We start from the raw sequence: 23,725 nt of genomic DNA, 5'->3' as shown, positions 1-23,725 counted from the left end.
TACCATGACAACTTAACCTGAAGAACCATATTGCCAAACCATTTCTAATGTGTGAACATCAAAAACCTCAAAAATATCTGAACAGATTCTATGTGTGAAAACCATAAAACCTCAAAAGTATCTGAACCAGAAAATTCTGTGAAAACCAAAAACTGCAAAAGTATCTGAACCAGAAAATTCAATTAAAAGTTTATGCTAAACGTTAAAATTTATGATCAAGTAATAATAATAACTTTGTTGTTTCAACAAATAATTTAATATCATTATGGTGTAAAGTTTTCAATAGATAAACAAGTTTAACAAGTGTTTGTTTGTATCTAAACATTTTGTAATGACTATTTTTTTTTCAAAGTTCATTGAGCTGGACGAAATGTTTAAGCTTCCTCTTCTCCTTCTTCCTCTTCGAATTCTCCTTCCTCTTCGGCTGTTGCATCCTGGTATTGTTGGTATTCTGAGACTAAATCGTTCATGTTGGATTCGGCTTCTGTGAATTCCATCTCGTCCATACCTTCACCAGTGTACCAATGCAAGAAAGCCTTACGCCTGAACATAGCGGTGAATTGTTCTGAGATTCTCTTAAAGAGTTCCTGGATGGCTGTGCTGTTACCAATAAATGTGGCAGACATCTTAAGACCACGTGGTGGAATGTCACAGACGGCTGTCTTGACGTTATTTGGGATCCATTCAACGAAGTAGCTGCTGTTTTTGTTTTGTACGTTCAACATTTGTTCATCAACTTCCTTCATTGACATACGTCCTCTGAACATACAAGCAACTGTGAGGTATCTGCCGTGACGGGGATCGCAAGCTGCCATCATGTTCTTGGCATCGAACATCTGTTGGGTAAGTTCTGGTACAGTTAAAGCTCTGTACTGTTGGCTTCCACGTGATGTCAGGGGAGCGAATCCTGGCATGAAGAAATGGAGACGTGGGAATGGTACCATGTTGACAGCCAATTTACGGAGATCAGCATTCAACTGACCTGGAAATCGGAGACATGTGGTGACACCGGACATTGTTGCAGAGACAAGATGGTTAAGATCACCGTATGTTGGTGTTGTAAGTTTAAGGGTTCTGAAGCAGATATCGTAAAGAGCCTCGTTGTCGATACAGTATGTTTCATCTGTGTTTTCTACGAGCTGATGTACTGAGAGTGTGGCATTGTATGGTTCAACTACTGTGTCTGATACCTGAAAAAGAATGGAGTAAACAATATAAATCATAGGTATAGTCATTATGGTACTGTTTGGTTTTTATCCTTCATTATTTATTTAACCAAATTTAAAGAACACAAGGAATAAATTTGCTATATGAAATCGCTACAAATTTCATACATATTTTTGTTTTATTCTAATTAACTTGTCACATAGATATAAGAAGATGTTGTATGAGTGCCAATGAGAAAACTCCATCCAATTACAATTTTTTAAAGAAAAACCCTTATAGTTCAAAGTACGGTCTTCAACATCGAGCCTCGACTCACACTGAAAGTCAGCTATAAAGGCCCCAAAAATGACTAGAGCAAAACAAAAATTTAAAACAAAGAATTTGTATTTATGTTAACGAAAACTTACTTTTGGTGATGGTACAACTGAGAATGTGTTCATGATTCGGTCTGGGTATTCTTCACGGATTTTGGAGATAAGGAGTGTTCCCATTCCTGATCCGGTTCCACCTCCAAGTGAGTGTGTAAGTTGGAATCCCTGAAGACAATCACAGCTTTCAGCCTCTTTCCTGACAACATCAAGAACGGAATCTACAAGTTCAGCACCCTCTGTGTAATGTCCCTTGGCCCAGTTGTTTCCTGCACCACTCTGTCCGAAAACAAAGTTGTCTGGTCTGAAGATTTGACCGAATGGTCCAGATCGGACAGAGTCCATGGTTCCGGGCTCCAAATCAACCAAGACAGCACGTGGTACATATTTGCCACCTGTAAAAAGAGGACAGAAATTAATTTATGTTAATTGTACCAGATTTCTGATGGCATGCATGACGTGACTTTATATATATCTCTCTTTTTCTAATTTTGTATAGTTTTTAGTTGTATTGACTTTATAACTTAAAGGTTTTATTTTAGTAACATGCACCTTTTCAAATTTTTTAACAATTCAAAAAGGAAACTTAAACACAAAGTAGGAGGATGGTATTAAAAGATTTATAGGCAGAACACATCTCAAGAACATTAAACGCACTTTAAGCAGGTCTATCAATGAGCGAGTATTGGGCCATAAAAAAGATTACAAGTGTTTGCCCTATCCCTACCTTCCCAGTTAAAAGCTATCTACTCAAAGTCTTCTTATTGTCCTTATGTGAAAAAAGTTTTTTGAATTAGATTTGGCTAAGGTTTGGGCAAACCAATATAATTTTAAGTGTAGCCTTGCTAAAGAAGCTTTTTTTAAATACATTTCCTTTTTCACGAGTTTTTCCTATATTTTTTTATTTGGTTTCATACCTGTAGCTTCATTGTAGTAGACGTTGATTCTTTCTAATTGTAAATCTGAATCTCCATGGTATGTTCCGGTGGGGTCGATACCGTGCTCATCTGAGATGACTTCCCAAAACTGTAATAAAAAAGAGTAAAAAATACAATAAATAGTACTGATAAATATTTCCTTCTAGTGAAAAGGTTACATGTTTAATGACACCAATACAAAAGATCGGAGTCTTCGTTCCAAGAATCTTATTTCCAAAATTGTTTCCCTCTTGTGTTGCTTTTTGATGACATGTCCATATTAAGGTGCATAATACAGGGAGATAACTCTTTATAGAATCAGCGAAACGTTTCAATCACGTTCTTTTGTTAAGGAAATATTAAGCTTCTCAATCATCTAAAATAGTGTTTGCCAAACTGCTGTATTTACAATGATTTTTTCCGATAAAGTGCGTGATTCGTTAGAGGTGTTTGATTTTTTAATTTTTTTTGGGAGCTACCATTTGATTTTATGGGGGAGTGTTGGGGGGGGGGGGGGGGGGGTCGGCGGCCAGGATGAAATTTGAAAAAAAGGCAAGATGAGCAACTTGGCAAAAAAAAAAAAGTCAGGATGACAATTTATGTAAAAAAAAAAGCAGGACAGAGATTACAACTAAAAAAATGCAAGACAAAATTTTTCATCCTCATTAAACCTATTTATAACTGTGTATCATTCAGGATTACTATTTCCGGTTTCATTCACTATCATGGTTGACATATCTTAAAAATCGCTGTTAACGATCAATAATTTTGTCACACCGACAGATGATCTTGTTAAATGAATTTGAAAGAATGCATTTTATTTCTCATTAACTACAAATTACAGTCTTGGCAGTTACAGAGAATATGTGTATTACCAATTACAATTAATATTAAAGAACATAGGCGGGATTTAAATAAAAAAAAATGGATTTTATCCAACGCAATCATAGATTTGAACTTGACTTGGTTATTAACTTAAAATACACACTTGGAAGACTATGACAACTTCGATGACGTAATCTTAATCTACATACAATTTTTATACATATGTATATATGTGTATATATATATATATATATATATATATATATATATATTAAGTTCTCACAATTCGGAATAAATGATAAAATCATCTGTACACATGTAATCCTTAACTTAATAGGTAAAATATAATGTATATATCTCAATGTCATGAAAATCACGTGCTATTATACACTACTGTACTCTATTGATATAATATATGTATATTTTATAATGCTTTGACCTCTTGTACACGTTTATGTCTGAGGAAATAAAATATTTATCTGGTCTTGTCTATATTATACGAAATCATCCATAAAAATTAAAATTTTATGAATTTGGCTAGTTTTATTCCTAAAACCGATTAGTAAATAATGCTCTCGACATTAATAGACTCAAAAATATTCACATACAAAACACAATAATGTTAAAAATGTCGATTGTGTAGTCAGGGCGCCATTTTGAAAAATAGAACCGCCATTTCATATCTAAAACTCAGATAATGGATTTTAAATTTTTAAAAGAAATCTACTTATTTCATGCTATTTCCCTGTCAAATAACTTAGACTCACCTTGGCACCAATTTGGTTTCCGCATTGTCCGGCTTGTAAATGTACGATTTCCCTCATTTTCGTTTATAAATTTCACGTCTACTACACACGGTGGTTGAGATTTTAAATGTTGATAATGAAAACCAAGAGTGATTAACCTATTTGTATGATACGTGGGGTTCCGGGTGTTAGCAACGGGCAGACGATCGTTTTTTATTGGTTGATTTCATTCAAAGATGTTTACCGTTGCCGAAGGTAATATCGAACAAACAAACAAACAAGTTAAAACTCATAAACTTTCAATAACTGTTATTAACGGCTCAAAAGTTTACGTTCTAATTGTCAAATTATAAAAAGAAAATTTCTGCTCGGGGGAATAATACTAATTTTATAATTTCCATTGATATAGTATAATACGAATAGGTAAAACATAATAATAAGGATTAAATATACAATTTGCCGTTAATTTTCCTTTCAACAGGTAATTATTCAACTGTGAATTAGCTAACTGTAAAAAACGAATGTAACACTTTGATTTAAAGCAGATTGAATAATGATACAAGAAAATAAGAAATATATTTTCTGCATATCCCTTAGATCATAACTTTTAAAAATTTGATTTTTTTGCAAAATTTAAATTTAAAGAGACCTATAATTTAATTATAGATGATATAGATAAATATTTTTTTTAATTTAATAATTGGTTTTATGAGCCTGTTATTCAGTTGTTGTCGTTTGTTTTATATATGTTGTATTTTTTTTTCGTTCATTTTTTTTTTATATATATAAGGCCGTTAGTTTTCTCGTTTGAATTGTTTACATTGTCATTTCGGAGCCTTTTATAGCTGACTATGCGGTATTGGCTTTGCTCATTTTTGAAGGCCGTACGGTGACCTATATTTAATTTCTGTGTCATTTTGGTCTCTTGTGGAGAGTTGTCTCATTGGCAATCATACCACATCTTCTTTTTTTATATTTATGTTCAGTATGCTGCCATTCATTCGAAGGTCATGGTCACTGAAAAGAGGACTCTAACAACTGCACAAGTAACAGCTGTCATAAAAAGCTTGCCGTTTAACAGCTTATTAAATTGATTGTTTTTATTTGCAGTTTCATTCATTTATACAATTGGGAATGGAATGATCCTCTGCATATAAATTGTAAGTGGGTAAAAAAAAAGTTGAACTTTGGAAAGGCCAATATTGTAAGGTTTACATTTTTTTCTTTCTTTTTTGTGCATGGTGATTGTTAGTCCAAGGATACAGTAGTCCATAGTGTAAACAGTGTATAACTTTCTATTTTTTGATACACTTTCCCAATTTATTTCCATGCATGAAATATTAAGCAAGGGGATGAAACGAGATATAAAAAAAAAAAAATGGGTGCTGAATCTTTATCTGTTAATGTTAAGTAGTGATTTGGTCTAGTTAAAAAAGGTAAAAAAAAATAGTATGCTTGAAACTGTCAAAACTGAATTTTAGACCCCTTAACATAGAATTTTCAATATTTTGAGTTTTTGCTGGTAGACTTTTCTATAATTTTTGATATTATTTGTCCCAATAGTAGTCACTACACTGTAAAAATCTTTTTGAGATAGATCAGGTGCTATTTTTTTTTTTAATTTGAACTTAATTGTCCAATAGAAATGCACTTCTAAATAACTTGCGTTTTTTGCCTGTACTAGTTTAGGTCGGCGTGGGACGTTTGCGCTTTTTCATAGGACATTTGCACTTTAAAAAAAAAAGACATTTGCGCTTTTAACATAGGACATTTGCGCTTTTTACATAGGACATTTGCGCTTTAGCAATATTTGGTTTTCATTACTATCCTCCCCTTTTATCTGGGCTTTGGACCAGCAGGGGGTTTGACCTTGAAGAGTTAAATTCATATTTTTCTCTTTATGAATAAAAGTTTAAAAATCTTTTCATAGCACATTGATATATGTTTGAAATTTTATATACAGTTACAAGTAAACATTAAAAAGTCATAAACACACTTAAAGTCATCACATGTCAGTTTTCGCTTGATACATGTAACTGAAGCACAAGGAGTGGACAAATTTAGCTCTTGTTATCTGTTCTGACTGGTATTTATCCCAGATTTCAAATAAATAATCAAGTTTATCTTTCTTAATTCTTGGCTGGAGTGCCTGTTCATGAGGGCCCTCATGGGGTTTTTGATTATGTGATTACTTGGCCGTTTTTTTAATGATTATTTGATTATTAAGCCAAATATTTCATGATTATTTGATTACCTAGGACTGTATTTTTAGTTTATGATTATTTGATTACTAAAGATAAGCAAATATTTAATGATTATGTGATTATATTGGCAAAAAAATGGTGATTATGTGATTACTAGGACCCCCCATGAGGGGCCTCGTTCATCAATGTTACAAATCTTAACGTAATACACAGATTGTTGTTCTTCTTCAAAAGATAATGATATAACAGGATGAGTCGAGTAGAACTGTTAATTATATAGTGGGCATGGAAGGATTCAAAGTCTTTTATGAACTGGCATTTATTGTACCGGAACTCAGACAAAAAAAAAAAAAAACAGGAATGTGTCCCCAGTACACGTATGCCACACTCGCACTATCATTTTCAATGTTAAGTGAACCGTGAAATTGGGGTAAAAACTCTAATTTGGCATTAGAAAGATCATATCATTGGGAACATGTGTACTAAAATTCGTTCATAGTGTGTAAATTTACGTTTTTTGATTGAGTTAATTTAAGCCTTCCAATTGATATTTTATCGTTTGTTTTTCTATATTGTGATGTTATGCTATTGTTTCGAAAAAAGGGAGAAGGTTTGGTACCATTAAAACGTTAAATCCCGCTGCAAATGTTTGCACCTGTTCTAAGTCAGGAATCTGATGTACAGTAGTTGTCGTTTGTTTATGTAATTTATACGTATTTCTCGTTTCTCGTTTTTTATTTAGATTAGACCGTTGGTTTTCCCGTTTGAAAGTTGCACTAGTAATTTTGGGGCCCTTTATAGCTTGTTGTTCGGTGTGAGCCAAGGCTCCGTGTTGAAGGCCGTACATTGACCTATACTGGTTTACTTTTATAAATTGTTATTTGGATGGAGAGTTGTTTCATTGGCACTCACACCACATCTTCCTATATCTATAAGTTTCAAGTTGATTGGACTTCAATTTCACCAAAACCTACCTTGACCAAAAACTTTAACCTGAAGCGGGATAGACGGACGGGCGGATGGATGCACGGACGAACGAACGAACGCACAGTCCAGAAAAACATATAGTGGACATGGAAGGATTCTAGACCATTTGTCGTACTTAAATGACAAATAAAAGTCAAATTTATCACCGTAACAATAACTTCTCATTTAAATTACAGGTAGACAACTATAGGTAAAGAGCGCAAATGTCCGGTCAATTTAATACAGGCGATAAAAATTTAAAGCGCAAATGTCCATAGTATTTGAAGCGCAAATGTCCTATCGTTTTACAGGCAAAAAAGCGCAAACGTCCTGTGCCCGTTAGCCTTTTTTACGACTGTGTCAGCAGGCATGGCACTTATTTACTCTGTACTATATTATCGTAGGTGGGGCATAAAAAACAGTCGTTCATACGATCGTTCAGATATTGACTACTATATATATGTAGAAGCTAGAAGCTACATAAGAAGTCCTTTTTCCTTTATAAACAGGACTACTATTAATAGACAATTTTCATGTTACCAATCGCGGAAGTACTTTTTCGACAGGTTACCTACTCTGTGGTCGGACATCCTGGTACCATGTCTAGTGAGAGCAACGTAAAGAAGTAAAATCAAGCTACTAATTGGTAAAATTTGGGGGGTAAATTAACTAATTTATATTTTCTTTACACGACAAAATCCTAGGAAAACAGTAAACTTACCCCTCAAAAAGCACCGATTACAAGCTTGATTATACTTATTTTGGTTGTTCTTACTTGTCTGAGTACCAGGATGCCTGACCACAGAAAAGGTAACCTGTCGAAAAATTGTATTATCCCGAGTTAAAAGTTGGTATAATATGAAATTAATCTGACTGAAAAACGTTATATTTGAAATGCAGATACTTCTTGATTAGTCAGAACGAAACAAAATGAGCGAAATATCTTAACGGCTGCGGTGAATGAGAACAAGACATGATATAGATCACTCGGTAGATGGTTTTTATTGCAACCAGTGGACAACATATTGAATGTTTGGTATTACACCTGTTTCTTTGCCTCGTACAAATAAAGCTGATATTTAAAGACACTCCCGGAAAAGCTGATATTTGATGATGCAACAACTTAACGTTAAGGATATAACCAACATGCAGTAATGGTTAGACAATGCATGGGTGAGGTACGATAGAGCACATTTTATTTGGCCTTTTTAACATTTTTTTTATTCGGGCGTCACTGATGAGTCTTTTGTAAACGAAAAGCAAGTCTGGCGTAAATATGAAAATTCAATCCTGGTATCTATGATGATATAAAAAAAGAAGATGTGGTATGATTGCCAATGAGACAACTGTCCACAAGAGACCAAAAATGACACATACATTAACAACTATAGGTCACCGTACGGCCTTCAACAATGAGCTAAGCCCATACCGCATAGTCAGCTATAAAAGGCCCCGATATGACAATGTAAAACAATTCAAACGAGAAAACTAACGGCCTTATTTATAAAAAAAAAAAATGAACGAAAAACAAATATGTAACACATAAACAAACGACAACTTCTGAATTACAGGCTCCTGACTTGGGACAGGCACATACACAAATAATGTGGCGGGGTTAAACAGTTTATTTACAACCATTGGGTCGATGCCACTGCTGGTGGAGATTATTTCCCCGAGGGTATCACCAGCCCAGTAGTCAGCACTTCTGTGTTGACTTGAGTTATCATTGATATGTTCCTAATTATAAATTTACTGTTTACAAAATTTTGAATTTTTGAAATACTAAGGCTTTTCTAACTCAGGAATATATTACCTTAGCTGTATTTGGCAAAACTTTTAGGAATTTTGGTCATCAATGCTCTCCAACTTCGTACTTTATTTGAACTTTTTAATATTTTTTGATTCGAGCGTCACTGATGAGTCTTTTGTAGACGAAACGCGCGTCTGGCGTATAATTATGAAATTTCAAGCCTGGTATCTATGATGAGGTTATTTACCCTCATGATTAAAATTATAAATGGCTAGCTAGAATGTAATCTTCTTTTTCATATGATTCTTTCATTGTTTCATAATAATAGTATTTGGGCACCATAAGAGTTGTTAGCCATATCATCTCTCGGGTATCTTTTGGTAAAAATAGGAGTCGATTCGATGATCTTTTGGCAGCGTATATGTCTTGTGTGTCTGAGGTCAGGGATTACACTGATGTTTTAAAAAGTCAATGCCTTCCTTTTCTCGTTTGAATTTTTTCACATCTGTCATTTGGGGGCATTTTATATAGCTTACTATACAGTATGGGTTTTGCTCATTGTTAAAGGCCATATATTGACCTATAGTTGTTTTAACTTCTACGCCATTTGGTCTCTGGTGGAGAGTTGTTTCATTGGCAAGCATACTGCATCTTCCTATTTTTCTATTAAAAATGAAAATTAAATTGCTGTTTTTCCGTCCATCTATTTCATTTAATGTCAAACTACAAATATTTTGTTACCTAGTATGTCATTTGCTTCCGGATTGAAAGTCTATATCCTATTTAGGTAGTTCAAAAATTTGCTTCACGACATTTCCATAAATTAGGCCTAAGGACCTTTGTGGTGGGGGATGGGAGGGGACCTTCATTTTCTTATCAATCAATTGCTTACATCCTTTTGATGTAGTCCTCATGTTTTGGCCCTTTAATCTCTTTCTTTGTATCTTATATAGACATCACTTAAAATTGTATTGCAAAAAATCATGGGTTCTATTTATGATGTGGCTATACTAATTGGCTTGTGTTTTCTCCAGGTACGGAGATGGACCATACTCTCAGGGGCATTGCCTCGAAATAGTCATCAAACTGATCTGTACTAATAGTAATGCAAGTTTACTCAACCGTCATCAGACTGGCATCTCCACCAGAGACTAAAGTTTACCATGTAACCTTCCACAATGAGCAAAACACATACCACATGGTAATTTTTAATGTTTTGCCTTCTGCTACATGTGTCTCCGTAGAAACAATAAAACCTAAATCCACTGGGAAACATGCATGAAATCAAAGTCTAATATATACTTGCGAGTCCATTATTACATGTATACTCAAGCAAATGACAGAATCATTTTTTGCCAAGCGATTTCATTTTTTTTTTATATAAATGAGGCCGGTAGTTTTCTCGTTTGAGTTGTTTTACATTGCCATTTCGGGGCCTTTTATAGCTGACTATGCGGTATGTACTTTGCTCATTGTTGAAGGCCGTACGGTGACTTATAGTTGTTAATTTCTGTGTCATTTTGGTCTCTTGTGGAGAGTTGTCTCATTGGTAATTATACCACATCTTCTTTTTTATATTACTAGTAACAAAATATAATAAACTATCCCAATATATTAAACTATCACTTTTGCATGTATTAAACTAAGAAGAAAGACTAGCCATTGAAAAATTACAAGAACAGACTAGAGGAGCACCAAACTAACAATAAAATGTAGTTATTTATAGGAATGTTTCTGTACTTTCTTTGGATTAGCTTTCAGTAACTATGGGAAGGTTTTGATCGGTGCTTTGTGTCTTTTGTATTTATGATAGTTGCGTTTGGGCTTGTGTGTGCTATCTTCTGAATAAATCCCTTTACAACTGAATTTTATCTATCGTTCTTATTTTGTGCTGTTAGACAACTATTGCAGGTTTTGACAACGAGTTGAGCTCTATAAATCATTGAATGTCCTGAGTTGCTGTCTGTTATATTTGTTTTTCGTTTACTGATTTGTCCCAAATTAGGCCCTCAATTGTTTTAATGTTTTTGTTGAACTGCTTCACATGTCGGGACCTTATATATAGTTGACTATACGATATGGGTTTTGCTCATTGTTGAAGGCCGTTTGGTAACATTAGTACATTTACAATGTAGATAGTTACTGAAATCGACGTTATTTCAACTCTGATGGATAGTGGTCGCAATAATATATGATCATATATATCACATTATTTTGTATTTCACTTTAAAATTTCAAGATCATGGTAACTCAACCTGAAGAAATGTATTATATTATAAAAAAGAAGATGTGGTATGTTTGCCAATGAGACAACTCTCAACAAGAGACCAAATGACACAGACACTAACAACTATAGACCCCCATAGGGCCTTTAACAATGAGTAAAGCCCATACTACATAGTCAGCTATAAAAGAAAAGACCATGTAAAACAATTCAAACGAGTAAACTGACGGCCTAAGACCACCTCTTATAAGGCCCCATCTAATTGTTCAAAACCAAAAACCTCAAATATATCTGAACCTGAAAATTATAAGTTAAATGTTTATGCTATACATATCGTTTAACATTAATGTTTAAATTTATGCTTTAATAAGTAATAATAACAACTTAATTTTTTCAACAAATAATTTAATATCATTATGGTGTAAAGTTTTCATTAGGTAACTGTGAAGTTTAACAAGTGTTTATTTGCATCCAAACGATCTGACCGATTTTTCATTTTGCGCATTTTAAAACAAATGATGATTTGAATATTGTTCAGTAAAGTATTCTTTAGTATCCCTCTTAAACTTGTTCTTGTTCTCCATCTTCTTCCTCTTCAAATTCTCCTTCCTCTTCGGCTGTTGCATCCTGGTATTGTTGGTATTCTGAGACCAAATCGTTCATGTTGGATTCGGCTTCTGTGAATTCCATCTCGTCCATACCCTCACCAGTGTACCAATGCAAGAAAGCCTTACGACGGAACATAGCAGTGAATTGTTCCGATACACGCTTGAAAAGTTCCTGGATGGCTGTGCTGTTACCAATAAATGTGGCAGACATCTTGAGACCACGTGGTGGAATGTCACAGACAGCTGTCTTGACGTTGTTTGGGATCCATTCAACGAAGTAGCTGCTGTTCTTGTTTTGTACATTCAACATTTGTTCGTCGACCTCTTTCATGGACATACGTCCTCTGAACATGGCAGCAACTGTGAGGTATCTGCCGTGACGGGGATCGCAGGCTGCCATCATGTTCTTAGCATCGAACATCTGTTGGGTAAGTTCTGGAACAGTGAGAGCTCTGTACTGTTGGCTTCCACGTGATGTCAAGGGAGCAAATCCTGGCATGAAGAAATGGAGACGTGGGAATGGTACCATGTTGACGGCCAATTTACGGAGATCGGCATTCAACTGACCTGGGAATCGGAGACAGGTTGTGACACCTGACATTGTTGCAGACACAAGATGGTTAAGATCCCCATATGTTGGTGTTGTAAGTTTCAGGGTTCTGAAACATATATCGTATAGAGCCTCGTTGTCGATACAGTATGTTTCATCTGTGTTCTCTACCAATTGATGTACAGAGAGTGTGGCATTGTATGGTTCAACGACTGTGTCTGATACCTGAAAATAATGGAGTTAACAATTAAATCCTAGTTTCATAATAGTATTACATATATTTTATCACTATTTTTTTTTTAAATCTGCAATCTTAAATAAATGTATACATACTACTGTCAGTGAATTTTTATATGTTTTTTTTTTTGAAAGCATGACTATTAAGATCTAGTAATAAATGTTTATCTAATAACATACAAAAATAAATATGATCACCTAGTTAAAAAAAATAATGACTTTTTTCCACAAGATATTTGAAAGCAGAATGCTCTTTTGATTACGTAATTACTGCAGCAACAAAGTATCAAATAAATTACCGAAAACAACGAACAACATTAGAAATAAATGGTATAAATAAACTTCAAGAATAGATTTGTCATCTTACTGCTACGTTTTTCTGACAGGTTTTGCTTGTCTATCCTTACTTATCAAAAACAGAACTATCAGAACTCTACAGATCGGGTTTCAAACCTAAGGCAAAACGAAATTGTGTTTTTGGTATATGAAAACTTACTTTTGGTGATGGTACAACTGAAAATGTGTTCATGATTCGGTCTGGGTATTCTTCACGGATTTTTGAGATGAGGAGTGTTCCCATGCCTGATCCGGTTCCACCTCCAAGTGAGTGTGTAAGTTGGAATCCCTGAAGACAATCACAGCTTTCAGCCTCTTTCCTGACTACGTCAAGAACGGAGTCTACAAGTTCAGCACCTTCTGTGTAATGTCCCTTGGCCCAGTTGTTTCCTGCACCACTCTGTCCGAAAACAAAGTTGTCTGGTCTGAAGATTTGGCCAAATGGTCCAGATCGGACAGAGTCCATGGTACCAGGTTCCAAATCAACCAAGACAGCACGTGGTACATATTTTCCACCTGTGAAAAAGTAACGAAGAAATCAGTTCATTTTAATGTTCAATGTTTTACAATGGCATATCGCAACTGTCTTTATACTTTTTCCGATTTTACTCTGTTTTGCTTAAATAATGAATTTCTTTTCTAATCTTTTCTAATAAAAAGGGGAAAATTATATGCAAGTTTCATACCCATTTCTTGCGAAAATTAAACTCTCAGTTAGTGGATCTATCAATGAGCGAGCATAGCTAAAGACGAAACGTCTAAAATTAAAAAAAAAAAAATCTCATTTTCCGCGATTCTTCACGTACAAGTTTTGGACAATTTTATTATTGTGTCTTTATTTCTCATTTTATACCTGTAGCTTCATTGTAGTAGACGTTTATTCTTTCTAACTGTAAATCTGAATCTCCATGGTATGTTCCGGTGGGGTCGATACCGTGTTCATCTGAGATAACTTCCCAAAACTATAATGAAAAAAAGAAAATAAAAAAAACATAAGAATAAAACAAAGAAAGTATAAATATTTGCTTCTTTCGCGCCATGTCACATGTTTTAATGACGAAAAATAAAAAAAAAAAGGATTAAAGTCGCACACATTAAAAATTACTAGTACTGAACTATTGGTTTGAAAATTTTACACTGAACAACGTTCCAACAATCACAGCTTCAAAGTGTTCCCCCCCTTTCTGTGGCTTCAAAACGTGTCCCCACCTTTTGGTTGCTTCAACGCATTTACACCTCCGTATGATTGCTTTCATATTTGCATATTAAGCTACTTTCATACATTTCAAACTATGTTTACGCGTGTCATACAAGTATAAAAAAGAAGATGTGGTATGATTGCCAATGAGACAACTATCCACAAAAGACCAAAATGACACAGACATTAACAACTATATGTCACCGTACGGCCTTCAACAATGAGCAAAGCACACATCGCATAGTCAGCTATAAAAGACCCCGATAAGACAATGTAAAACAATTCAAACGAAAAAACTAAAGGCCTCATTTATGTAAAAAAATGAACGAAAAACAAATATGTAACACATAAACAGACGACAACCACTGAATTACAGGCTCCTAACTTGGGACAGGCACATACATAAATAAAGTGGAGGGGTTAAACATGTTAGGGTTATTATATATGGTTTAATTTAACTTCTGTATTCTAGATATGAATTATATATGAATCTGTATAAAACAGACTTCTATCAAAGGATTTTAAAATCCTAGTTGATCAAGTAGTTTAAAGCGATGGGCACAATGCATTGATGTGCCAAAATCCTGCGTTCTACTGTTTCCATGATCGATTGATAGATTGTTGGTTGCTTAACGTCCAATGGTGGTTTCAATGAATGAAACATAGATTGCAAGTGCTAAAAAGAATGAAAAAATCAATCAAGTTTTTTCGGGCAAATATATAGTAAATCATAAAGAAAATTTACTACTTCGTGTGTTTGTCATGTGTGTGTGTATCATAATGTTTAAGTTGTAAATGTAGATTTATATTGATGTCGTGTTTCAAACTTCACGCGTCTTAAGTTAAATTTATTGGATCACTTTCTTGTTTTTCTTAAGTATTTATCAATGACAAGGGAGAATTTAATTTAAATACTTTAACTCTAAGGTGGTCATTAAAATCCAATATTGAGTTGCATGATATGGGATATTTTATAAGTAATCCGGGTGATATTTGTTTGTTAAAGTATTCGATTTGAGATTCAAGGTAAAAGTTAAATCCGGATATTAATTCTAGTCTACAAGTTACTACATGCAATGTTCTCCTGTAGTGAGATACATTTGTTTACTTGGTAACCATGACCCAAACATAATTTAAAAATCAAAATGACAGTCATGTTCGATTAATTTCAACATATACATGTTAACCTAATAAGGTATCAATATTTATAAGTATTATTGATTTCTGAATTTATTATTTATGGCAATAATTGAAGAAAAAAAAACCCAACAATTGATCCCAATCCTATTTGATTTATTTTTTTTGGTTATCTTGTAGTCATTTATATGCTACGCTAGTTTCCATTTTGTAACAACCCCTATCAGATCGTATTAGTAGATTTACACGACAATGGGGTTTTAAATTGAATTGTATTGAACTTTAATCTAAAGCCCTGTAGAATGATATGTATTTTAATGACATTTCAACACGCTATATTGATTTGAAAGCACTTTCTGCAGAATTCTGCAGAAAAACTCGGTCAATTGTTAATGAATTTCTGTTGAATTAGTCATGACTCTTGAGAATCATGATTATTGACTTTATCTTGTAATTTCTCGCAGACGATCAATAAGTTGTCATACCGACAGAATAACTCGTTAAATGCAGCTCATTGAATTACTTCAAGAAAATATTTTGATTCTAACCCTGAAGTTTCTTGAAGTCTTAAACCTTACAGGGGAGGATCCAGCCATTTTAAAAAAGGTGGTTCCTACCTAACCCAGGGAAAATAGGGGAGGGTTCCAACTTCATGTACCCATTCAAATGCATTGATCGTTCAAAACAAAGAGGGTCCACCCCCACCCCCCCCCCTTTTCTGGATCCGCTACTGCCTTACAGCATTGTTATTTACTTTAAATACATCTTTTGAATAACTCTATGACGATACCATGAAGTTTTCTTTTTCTTTTTTGAAAGAAATATAATTCCTAAATATTTTAATGTTAAGTGGTGCATTTTACTATATATATACATATTTACACCAAAACATTATGAAATAATAATCTAGATATTTATAACATCAAGTTAAGGTTTTTACTTCTTTAAAAACATTTAAGAATTTGTCGATTCCAGAAATTTATTATTTTTTGAAAGAAATATAATTTCTAAATATTTTAATGCTAAGTGGTGCATTTTACTTTACACCAAAACATTATGAAATAATAATCTAGATATTTATAACATCAAGTTAAGGTTTTTACTTCTTAAAAACATTTAAGAATTTGTCGATTCCAGAAATTTATTATTCTATACAGTGCATCTGTTAAGATCAATATGATACTAGGAGTTAGAAGCGCCATATTATAAATATATATAAATGTAAAACCGTCTAGTCTTAACTGCTTAAAACCAGATAATCGATTTTGTTAGAAATCTACATGTTCTGCGTTTTGCTGTCAAAAGAAAACTCACCTTGGCACCAATTTGGTTTCCGCATTGTCCGGCTTGTAAATGTACGATTTCCCTCATTTTCGTTTATAAATTTCACGTCTACTACACACGGTGGTTGAGATTTTAAATGTTGATGCTTTATTGAAAACGAAAACCTAATTTTATATGATAGCAAGGGGTCCCGGGTGTTAGTTTACTAGCAACGGACAGACGACCGTTTTTATTGGTTGATTACATTTAAAGATGTTTTCCGTTGCCGAGTGAAATATCGTACAAACAAGTTAAAACTCATAAAATTTCAATAACTGTTATTAACGGCTCAAAAAGTCACCTTATTATCATATTATGAAAAAGAACATTTCTGCTGGGGGATAAATACTCATTAAAATTCTATTGACGGATAAATATGTAAAACTTGTGTTGAATTATACTATTTTTGGGATATTTTTTCAATACTTAATTACTAATTGTGAAATTGCTAACGGTAAAAACGAAGTATTTGTTACACTTTAATTGCTGTTTGAAACATTTTTAGTTATTTTATTCAATTAAAAAACCCAATCCAAAACACGTTGAAATACAAATATAAATATATTTGAATATACTATAATAAGTTAAGTAGAATGATCAAAATAGAACTTTTATATCAGATTGAAAATGCACTTCGACATTTTATTTTAAAGGACGGCAGATTGAAAAGAGGAGAAAACCAACAAAAAAAAAAAAAACAAAAAAAAAAAAACAAAAAGAAGAAAGTCAGCTTATATAACTATTTATTTATACCTCTTTACTTTTGCAAAACAATAAAGATACCAAAAAATGTGTCTTCCGTGTCCATCATGCAGTATGCTACCATTTATCAAAAAGCCGTGGTCACTGAAAAGAGTGGACTAACAACTGTATGCCATGTATATTATGTCTTGCACTTTTATGATTTTTGTGATGAATTATATACTTTGTTATTTTATCAATTTCATGTAAGCCCTCACCCCAATTTGGGCATAAAATGTAACTACGTTAATTTGAAGAAAGTAAAAGGAACGATATGGGGTATCTATCCATGACAAAAAATCGTACATGCACGGAAAGAATACACAAAAGCAAAAGAATGCAAATAGCTCATATGCCAACAAAGAGAATAATATATGGCTATCTAGAAATAATCTTCTTTTCAATTTGCGTATTTCATTGTTTCATCAAGATATTTTAGGCACCATGAGTGCGAGGGTTAGGTGGAAAAAAAGGGGGGGGGGCACCTTTCGGGTATCGTTTTATGGTTATTAAGAGTGTTTGTCTCGAGTGCCTGTGGTTCGTGATTACACTGATGTTTTAAAAAAAGTCAATGCTTCAGTGTTTTGTTTTGTGTTTTGATTTGGGGCGGGGGTATATAACATTGATGCCTTTATTTGTGAAAAAGACAAATAATATAATTTATTAATCTGTGCAAAGTTATCCTCCTTGGTACATTCGTGATTGTACATTTTTTGGCGAGCTTTTGTCATTTTGAAGTGTCAAGTATGCTAATCAAACCAATGTCAAACTACATATTTTTAAACAGTATGACATTTGCTGTAGAATTGAAAAGCTATATAGATAGTTCAAACATTTGGGTCACAGATTTAATGTTAATTCACAAGACGTAATTTGCTATGCATTCCACTCACTAAAATTTTAAACTTAAATACAACACCCTGTACAAAATGTATAATTGTTTGTTTACCTAACAACATTATAAAAACATACATCTATCATGTCTATATTTTATACAATATATTACCCTTGTGAAAGACCAAAAATTAAGATAAAAGGCTTATTGAAATTTCAAACTGTTCGTATATGTATCAATTAAATTTACATTTTAAATCTTAGTCTTTTCAGAATGTCAATCGAAAAAAGTAATAAAAACGTAGTGGAGAACGATAAGATGTTTATTTCCGCTAGCTTGCGTTTTTGCATATAATTTACCATAATTTAACTTCATACAAGGATAAAGGCGGGATTCAAGTTTGAAACTTGTGTAAAATTTGGCGGTTTAAATTTGTAATTTATTTTGAAAATGACTTCTCTTTGCCATATTAAGTTTGTACAAAGTAAATGTAAATAAAAATGTGTTTATTATACACATTTCACATTTACAAAGCGATAACTGAAATGGACAGTTATGAAATATTTCTATACGCTGGTACTTAACTTTACAAGAGGCTTTACAATTGGATAATTTATTGTCCTCAGAGAATATTGAACTTTAGACATCATCTAAAATAAGTATTGTGAAAACTTCATCTCAGTTTGTGTTCTATTCATGATGTTGCTTAATCACTTTTAGCTTTTTAGCATGACGTGACCCAAACAGCGAACTTGTAAATTAACATTTTTTTTTATTTTCAGGTGCGGATCCAGGATGTTTTAGAACAAGGGCGTAATTCTATAATTTGCAAATGTTTGGAGAACTTTAGTCACACAAAATACAGCTCTTCTCGTTTAGTATTATGGATACTAGGTTCGGTACCTTCTTTGGTTCATATTCCACAGAAGTGATGTTATAGTTCAAGTCTCTTATTAAAGTTCTCCAAAAATCGAACTTAATTAATCAGTATATACATATAAAAAATGAAGATGTGGTATGATTGCCAATCAGACAACTGTCCACAAGAGACCAAAATGACACAGACATCAACAACTATAGATCACCGTACGGCCTTCAACAATGAGCAAAGCCCATACCGCATAGTTAGCTATAAAAGGCCCCGTACATTTGTACTAATCTGTTTCACCAAACTAGTATAGTGTGGTTTCCTAAATTTCCCTCATTAAGTTGAACCTATTTTTGGGTACATTATTGAAAAGAACGTGATTTTCTAGTTTTCTTCCTGTTCTCAGATTCGGATATGATTCAGCTTCCGTTTCTCATTTTATAGTTTGAAATTAATCTACATGTTTTTTTTTAATTGTTTTCAAATTATTTTTAAATCATAATAATTTTATTAATTGTCATTTAACATTTACAATGTTTGTGGCAATACAAATTTAAACAAACAATAAATCATAGAATAAAAACGAAATAATATACGAAAGTTAATCCATGGACACAAAACCATAAGTGGTATAAGTTTATATTATTACATAATTCAATATCCAAGTAACAATAAGACCTCTGTCCTCAGTTCTAATACAATGACCTTTGAATAAAGAAGCCAATAATTCTAACATGTCTAAAGGAAGCGGGGTTTAATATATAAAATATTTTTTGATTATCAGGTAAATGAATAAAATGTCGATTTATCAATATATAATCATTACGCCAAACTGTGGTTTTTTTTTCTTTACATCGCGTTTTAAGAGGGTATGGTTCAGTATCCTTCATTTCTTTATTCTTTTATATTTTAGTTAAGTTTTCTATTTATTTCGGTCATTTTTCTCTATTTTTTTATATTTAAGCACCCCATTATTCCGTACTGTTTTTTTTAGTCTATTTACCCCTTTTTGGGGGGTCGGGTCACTCTTGCCCATTATTCTCTATCCCGTTACTCCACGCCCCAGTCCAGACCCTCTTATATGGCAGTATTTGCCAAACACAGGAAAATACACGTATACATTTAATTAAGATAAAGTTCACGATAAAACATATCATTTAATATAAATCACTACTAAAGAATATCTTAAACTATTTGAAATATGACCATTTCTTTAAATGTTATCGATATATAATTTGATTCTATTCTATACTGAAATTTGTCAAAGCAAATATATATTTCAAAATAAAATTAATGTCGAAACAAAATTTTATCACGTCTTAAATTTTAATAACTTTTCAGAAGTTAAGAACAGCACGCATTCACGACTATAAGTAAAATATTAAATTTCGTTTATTGATCATTATTCAAATATATATGAGTAGACGTTCTTGACTGAGATTCAACAAATAGTGAATATCTATGTACTAGATAAAAATGTACTCGAGATTTGAAAGAAAGTAAAATGAAGAATACAATGTACATAAACGATTGTCGATGACGAATTGGGGTTGAAATAAAAAAAAAAATTCTTTACTTATTTGTTTAACTATATAAGTAACAGTACCAAAAGTATTACAGCTAATTTCCTAATGCTTGTAGAGTAAAACTTTTGCTGGCTGGCTTGCTTGGTTTGCATAAACATTAGCTCAAGCATTGTATTTAACATGAACATCTGTAAACAATATAGACAGGCAGTATTAAGCCAGTATATATTATATTTAAATTTGATTGAAAGTTATCCAAATTACAAATGTGAATACAAAAACAAAGCAAGCAAACTAAATAAAGTATTATCCTACATGCAGTAGGAAATTAGCTGTAAAAAAGGGACGAAACATACAGTCTCATATATTGAAAATAATCAGACAACGCCATGGCTAAAAGGAAAAAAAATATAAAATAGACAATCAATAGTATACAAAATACAACATAGAAACAAAAGACTGAGCAACACGAACTCCCCCGGAAAACAGAGGGTGATCTAAGGTGTTCTGGAAAGGTAAGAAGATATTGCTCCGCATGTCGTGGCACCCGCCGTGTTGCCCATGCTATTACATTTTAGGCTTATTGACAAACATATACATTGTAGGCTTAGGGACATAAGATAGATGTATAGATATCTGATAGGCTTATCGACACATATTAGACGTTTGAAGATAGTTATAGGCTTATAGACATTGAATAAGCTTATATTTATAGGATAGACATGGTGACATTGGACAGACTTACAGACATCAGATAGGCTTATAGGCATATAATAGTCTTATCGCCATCGGAAAGGGTTATAGAGACATTGGATAGGCTTATAGCCATCCGATAGGCTTAAAGACATATTATATGCCTATATCCATCGCATAGGCTTATAGGAAAAGATTAAAGACACAGGAAAGGCTTAAAGATAGGATAAGACTCATTGATATTTGATGATAGACTCATATAGACATCGGAAAGGCTTAAAGACATAGGATAGATTTGTTAGCAACTATTAGGCTTATAGCCACCCAATAGGGTTTTAGACATTGAATATGCTTATAGACATCGGATAGGCTTATATAGACAAAACATATGCTAATATACATCTGATAGGCTTATAGACATAGGATGTTCTTATAGACATAGGATAAGCTTGTGAACATAGAATCTACTAATCAACATTCGAATAGGCTTACAGACATCTGGATAGGCTTACGGACATTGGATAGACTTAAGACATTGGATAGATTTACAGACATTGGATAAACTTACAGACATTGGATAGGCTCATAGACATTGGAAAGGCTTTCAGACATTGGATAGGCTTATAGACATCGTATAGGCTTACATACATCAGATGGACTTACAGACATTGGATAGGCTAACAGACAACAGATAGGCTTACAGACATTGGATAGGCTTACAGACAACAGATAGGCTTACAGACATTGGATAGGCTTATAGACATTGGATAGGCTTTAAGACATTGGATAGGCTCATTGACAGAGGATAGGCTTTCAGACATTGGATAGGCTTATAGACATTGGATAGGCTTATAAACATTGGATATGCTTATAGACATTGGATAGGCTTATAGCCATTGGATAGGCTTATAGACATCGGATAGGCTTACACACATCGGATAGGCTAACAAACATTGGATAAACTTACATACATCGGATAGGCTTACGGACATCGGATAGGCTTACAAACATTGGATAGACTTACATACATCGGATAGGCTTACGGACATTGGACAGGCTTACAGAACTCAGATAGGCTTACATACATCGGATAGGTTTACAGACATCGGATATGCTTACGGACATAGGATAGGCTTACGGACATTGGATAGGCTTACGGACATTGCATAGGCTGACGGAAATTTGATAGGTTTACAGACATTAGATAGGCTTACAGACATCGGATAGGTTTATGGATATTGGATAGGCTTACATACCTTGGATAGGCTTACAGACATCAGATATGCTTACGGACATTGGATAGACTTACGGACATTTGATAGGCTTACAGACATCGGATAGGCGTACGGACATCGGATAGGCCTATATTGACGGATAGGTTTACAGACATCGGATAGACTTACAGACATTAGATAGACTTACAGACATCAGATATACCTACAGACATTGGATAGGCTTACAGACATCGTATAGGCTTACATACATCGGATAGACTTACATACATTGGATAGGCTTAAAGACATTGGATAGGCTTTCAGACATTGAATAGGCTTATAGACATAGGATAGGCTTATAGACATTGTATAGGCTTATAGATATTGGATAGGCTTATAGACATAGGATAGGCTTATAGACATAGAATAGGCTTATAGACATTGGATAGGCTTACAAACATCGGATAGGCTTACAGACATCGGATAGGTTTACAGACATCGGATATGCTTACGGACAATGGATAGGCTTACGGACATTGGATAGGCTTACAAACATTTGATAGGCTTACGGACATTGGATAGGCTTACGGAAATTGGATAGGTTTAGACATTGGATAGGCTTACAGACATCGGTTAGGCTTACATACCTTGGATAGACTTACATACGTCAGATAGGCTCACGGACATTTGATAGGCTTACAGACATCGGATAGGCCTATATTCACGGATAGGTTTACAGATATCGGATAGATTTACAGACATTAGATAGACTTACGGACATCGGACATACTTACAGACATAGGATAGCCTTACAGACATTGTATAGGCTTACATACATCGGATGGACTTACAGACATTTGATAGGCTTTCAGACATTGGATAGGCTTACAGATATCGGATAGGCTGACGGACATTGGACAGGCTTACAGACATCAGATAGGCTGACATACATCGGATAGGTTTACAGACATCGGATATGCTTACGGACATTGGATAGGCTTACGGACATTGGATAGGCTTACGGACATTTGATAGACTTACATACATCGGAAAGGCTTACGGACATTGAATAGGCTTACGGAAATTGGATAGGTTTACAGACATTGGATAGGCTTACAGACATCGGATAGGTTTATGGATATTGGATAGGCTTACATACCTTGGATAGGCTTACAGACCTCAGATATGCTTACGGACATTGGATACACTTACGGACATTTGATAGGCTTACAGATATCGGATAGGCGTACGGACATCGGATAGGCCTATATTGACGGATAGGTTTACAGACA

At 33.8% G+C, this 23,725-nt stretch overlaps 2 protein-coding genes across 2 annotated transcripts; both read right to left on the bottom strand.

Annotated features, from left to right (window-relative positions):
• Positions 1–233: 233 nt before the first annotated feature.
• On the bottom strand, positions 234–4,202 carry LOC143042267 (tubulin beta chain-like). Its single transcript, XM_076214530.1, has 4 exons — positions 4,045–4,202; positions 2,453–2,561; positions 1,575–1,930; positions 234–1,190 (listed from the first exon to the last, which is right to left on the bottom strand). The coding sequence occupies exons 1-4, from the start codon at positions 4,099–4,101 to the stop codon at positions 375–377; spliced, it is 1,338 nt and encodes a 445-aa protein (XP_076070645.1). The 5' UTR covers positions 4,102–4,202; the 3' UTR covers positions 234–374.
• A 7,314-nt stretch (positions 4,203–11,516) lies between these two features.
• On the bottom strand, positions 11,517–16,699 carry LOC143042263 (tubulin beta chain-like). Its single transcript, XM_076214526.1, has 4 exons — positions 16,548–16,699; positions 13,752–13,860; positions 13,059–13,414; positions 11,517–12,550 (listed from the first exon to the last, which is right to left on the bottom strand). The coding sequence occupies exons 1-4, from the start codon at positions 16,602–16,604 to the stop codon at positions 11,729–11,731; spliced, it is 1,344 nt and encodes a 447-aa protein (XP_076070641.1). The 5' UTR covers positions 16,605–16,699; the 3' UTR covers positions 11,517–11,728.
• Between the last annotated feature and the right edge of the window lie 7,026 nt (positions 16,700–23,725).

This window comes from Mytilus galloprovincialis, chromosome 8 (genome assembly GCF_965363235.1).
Source record: "Mytilus galloprovincialis chromosome 8, xbMytGall1.hap1.1, whole genome shotgun sequence".
Lineage (NCBI taxonomy): Eukaryota > Metazoa > Mollusca > Bivalvia > Mytilida > Mytilidae > Mytilus > Mytilus galloprovincialis.
Note: the sequence above shows the minus strand (reverse complement) of the source record. Positions and strands in the feature narration are given on the sequence as shown.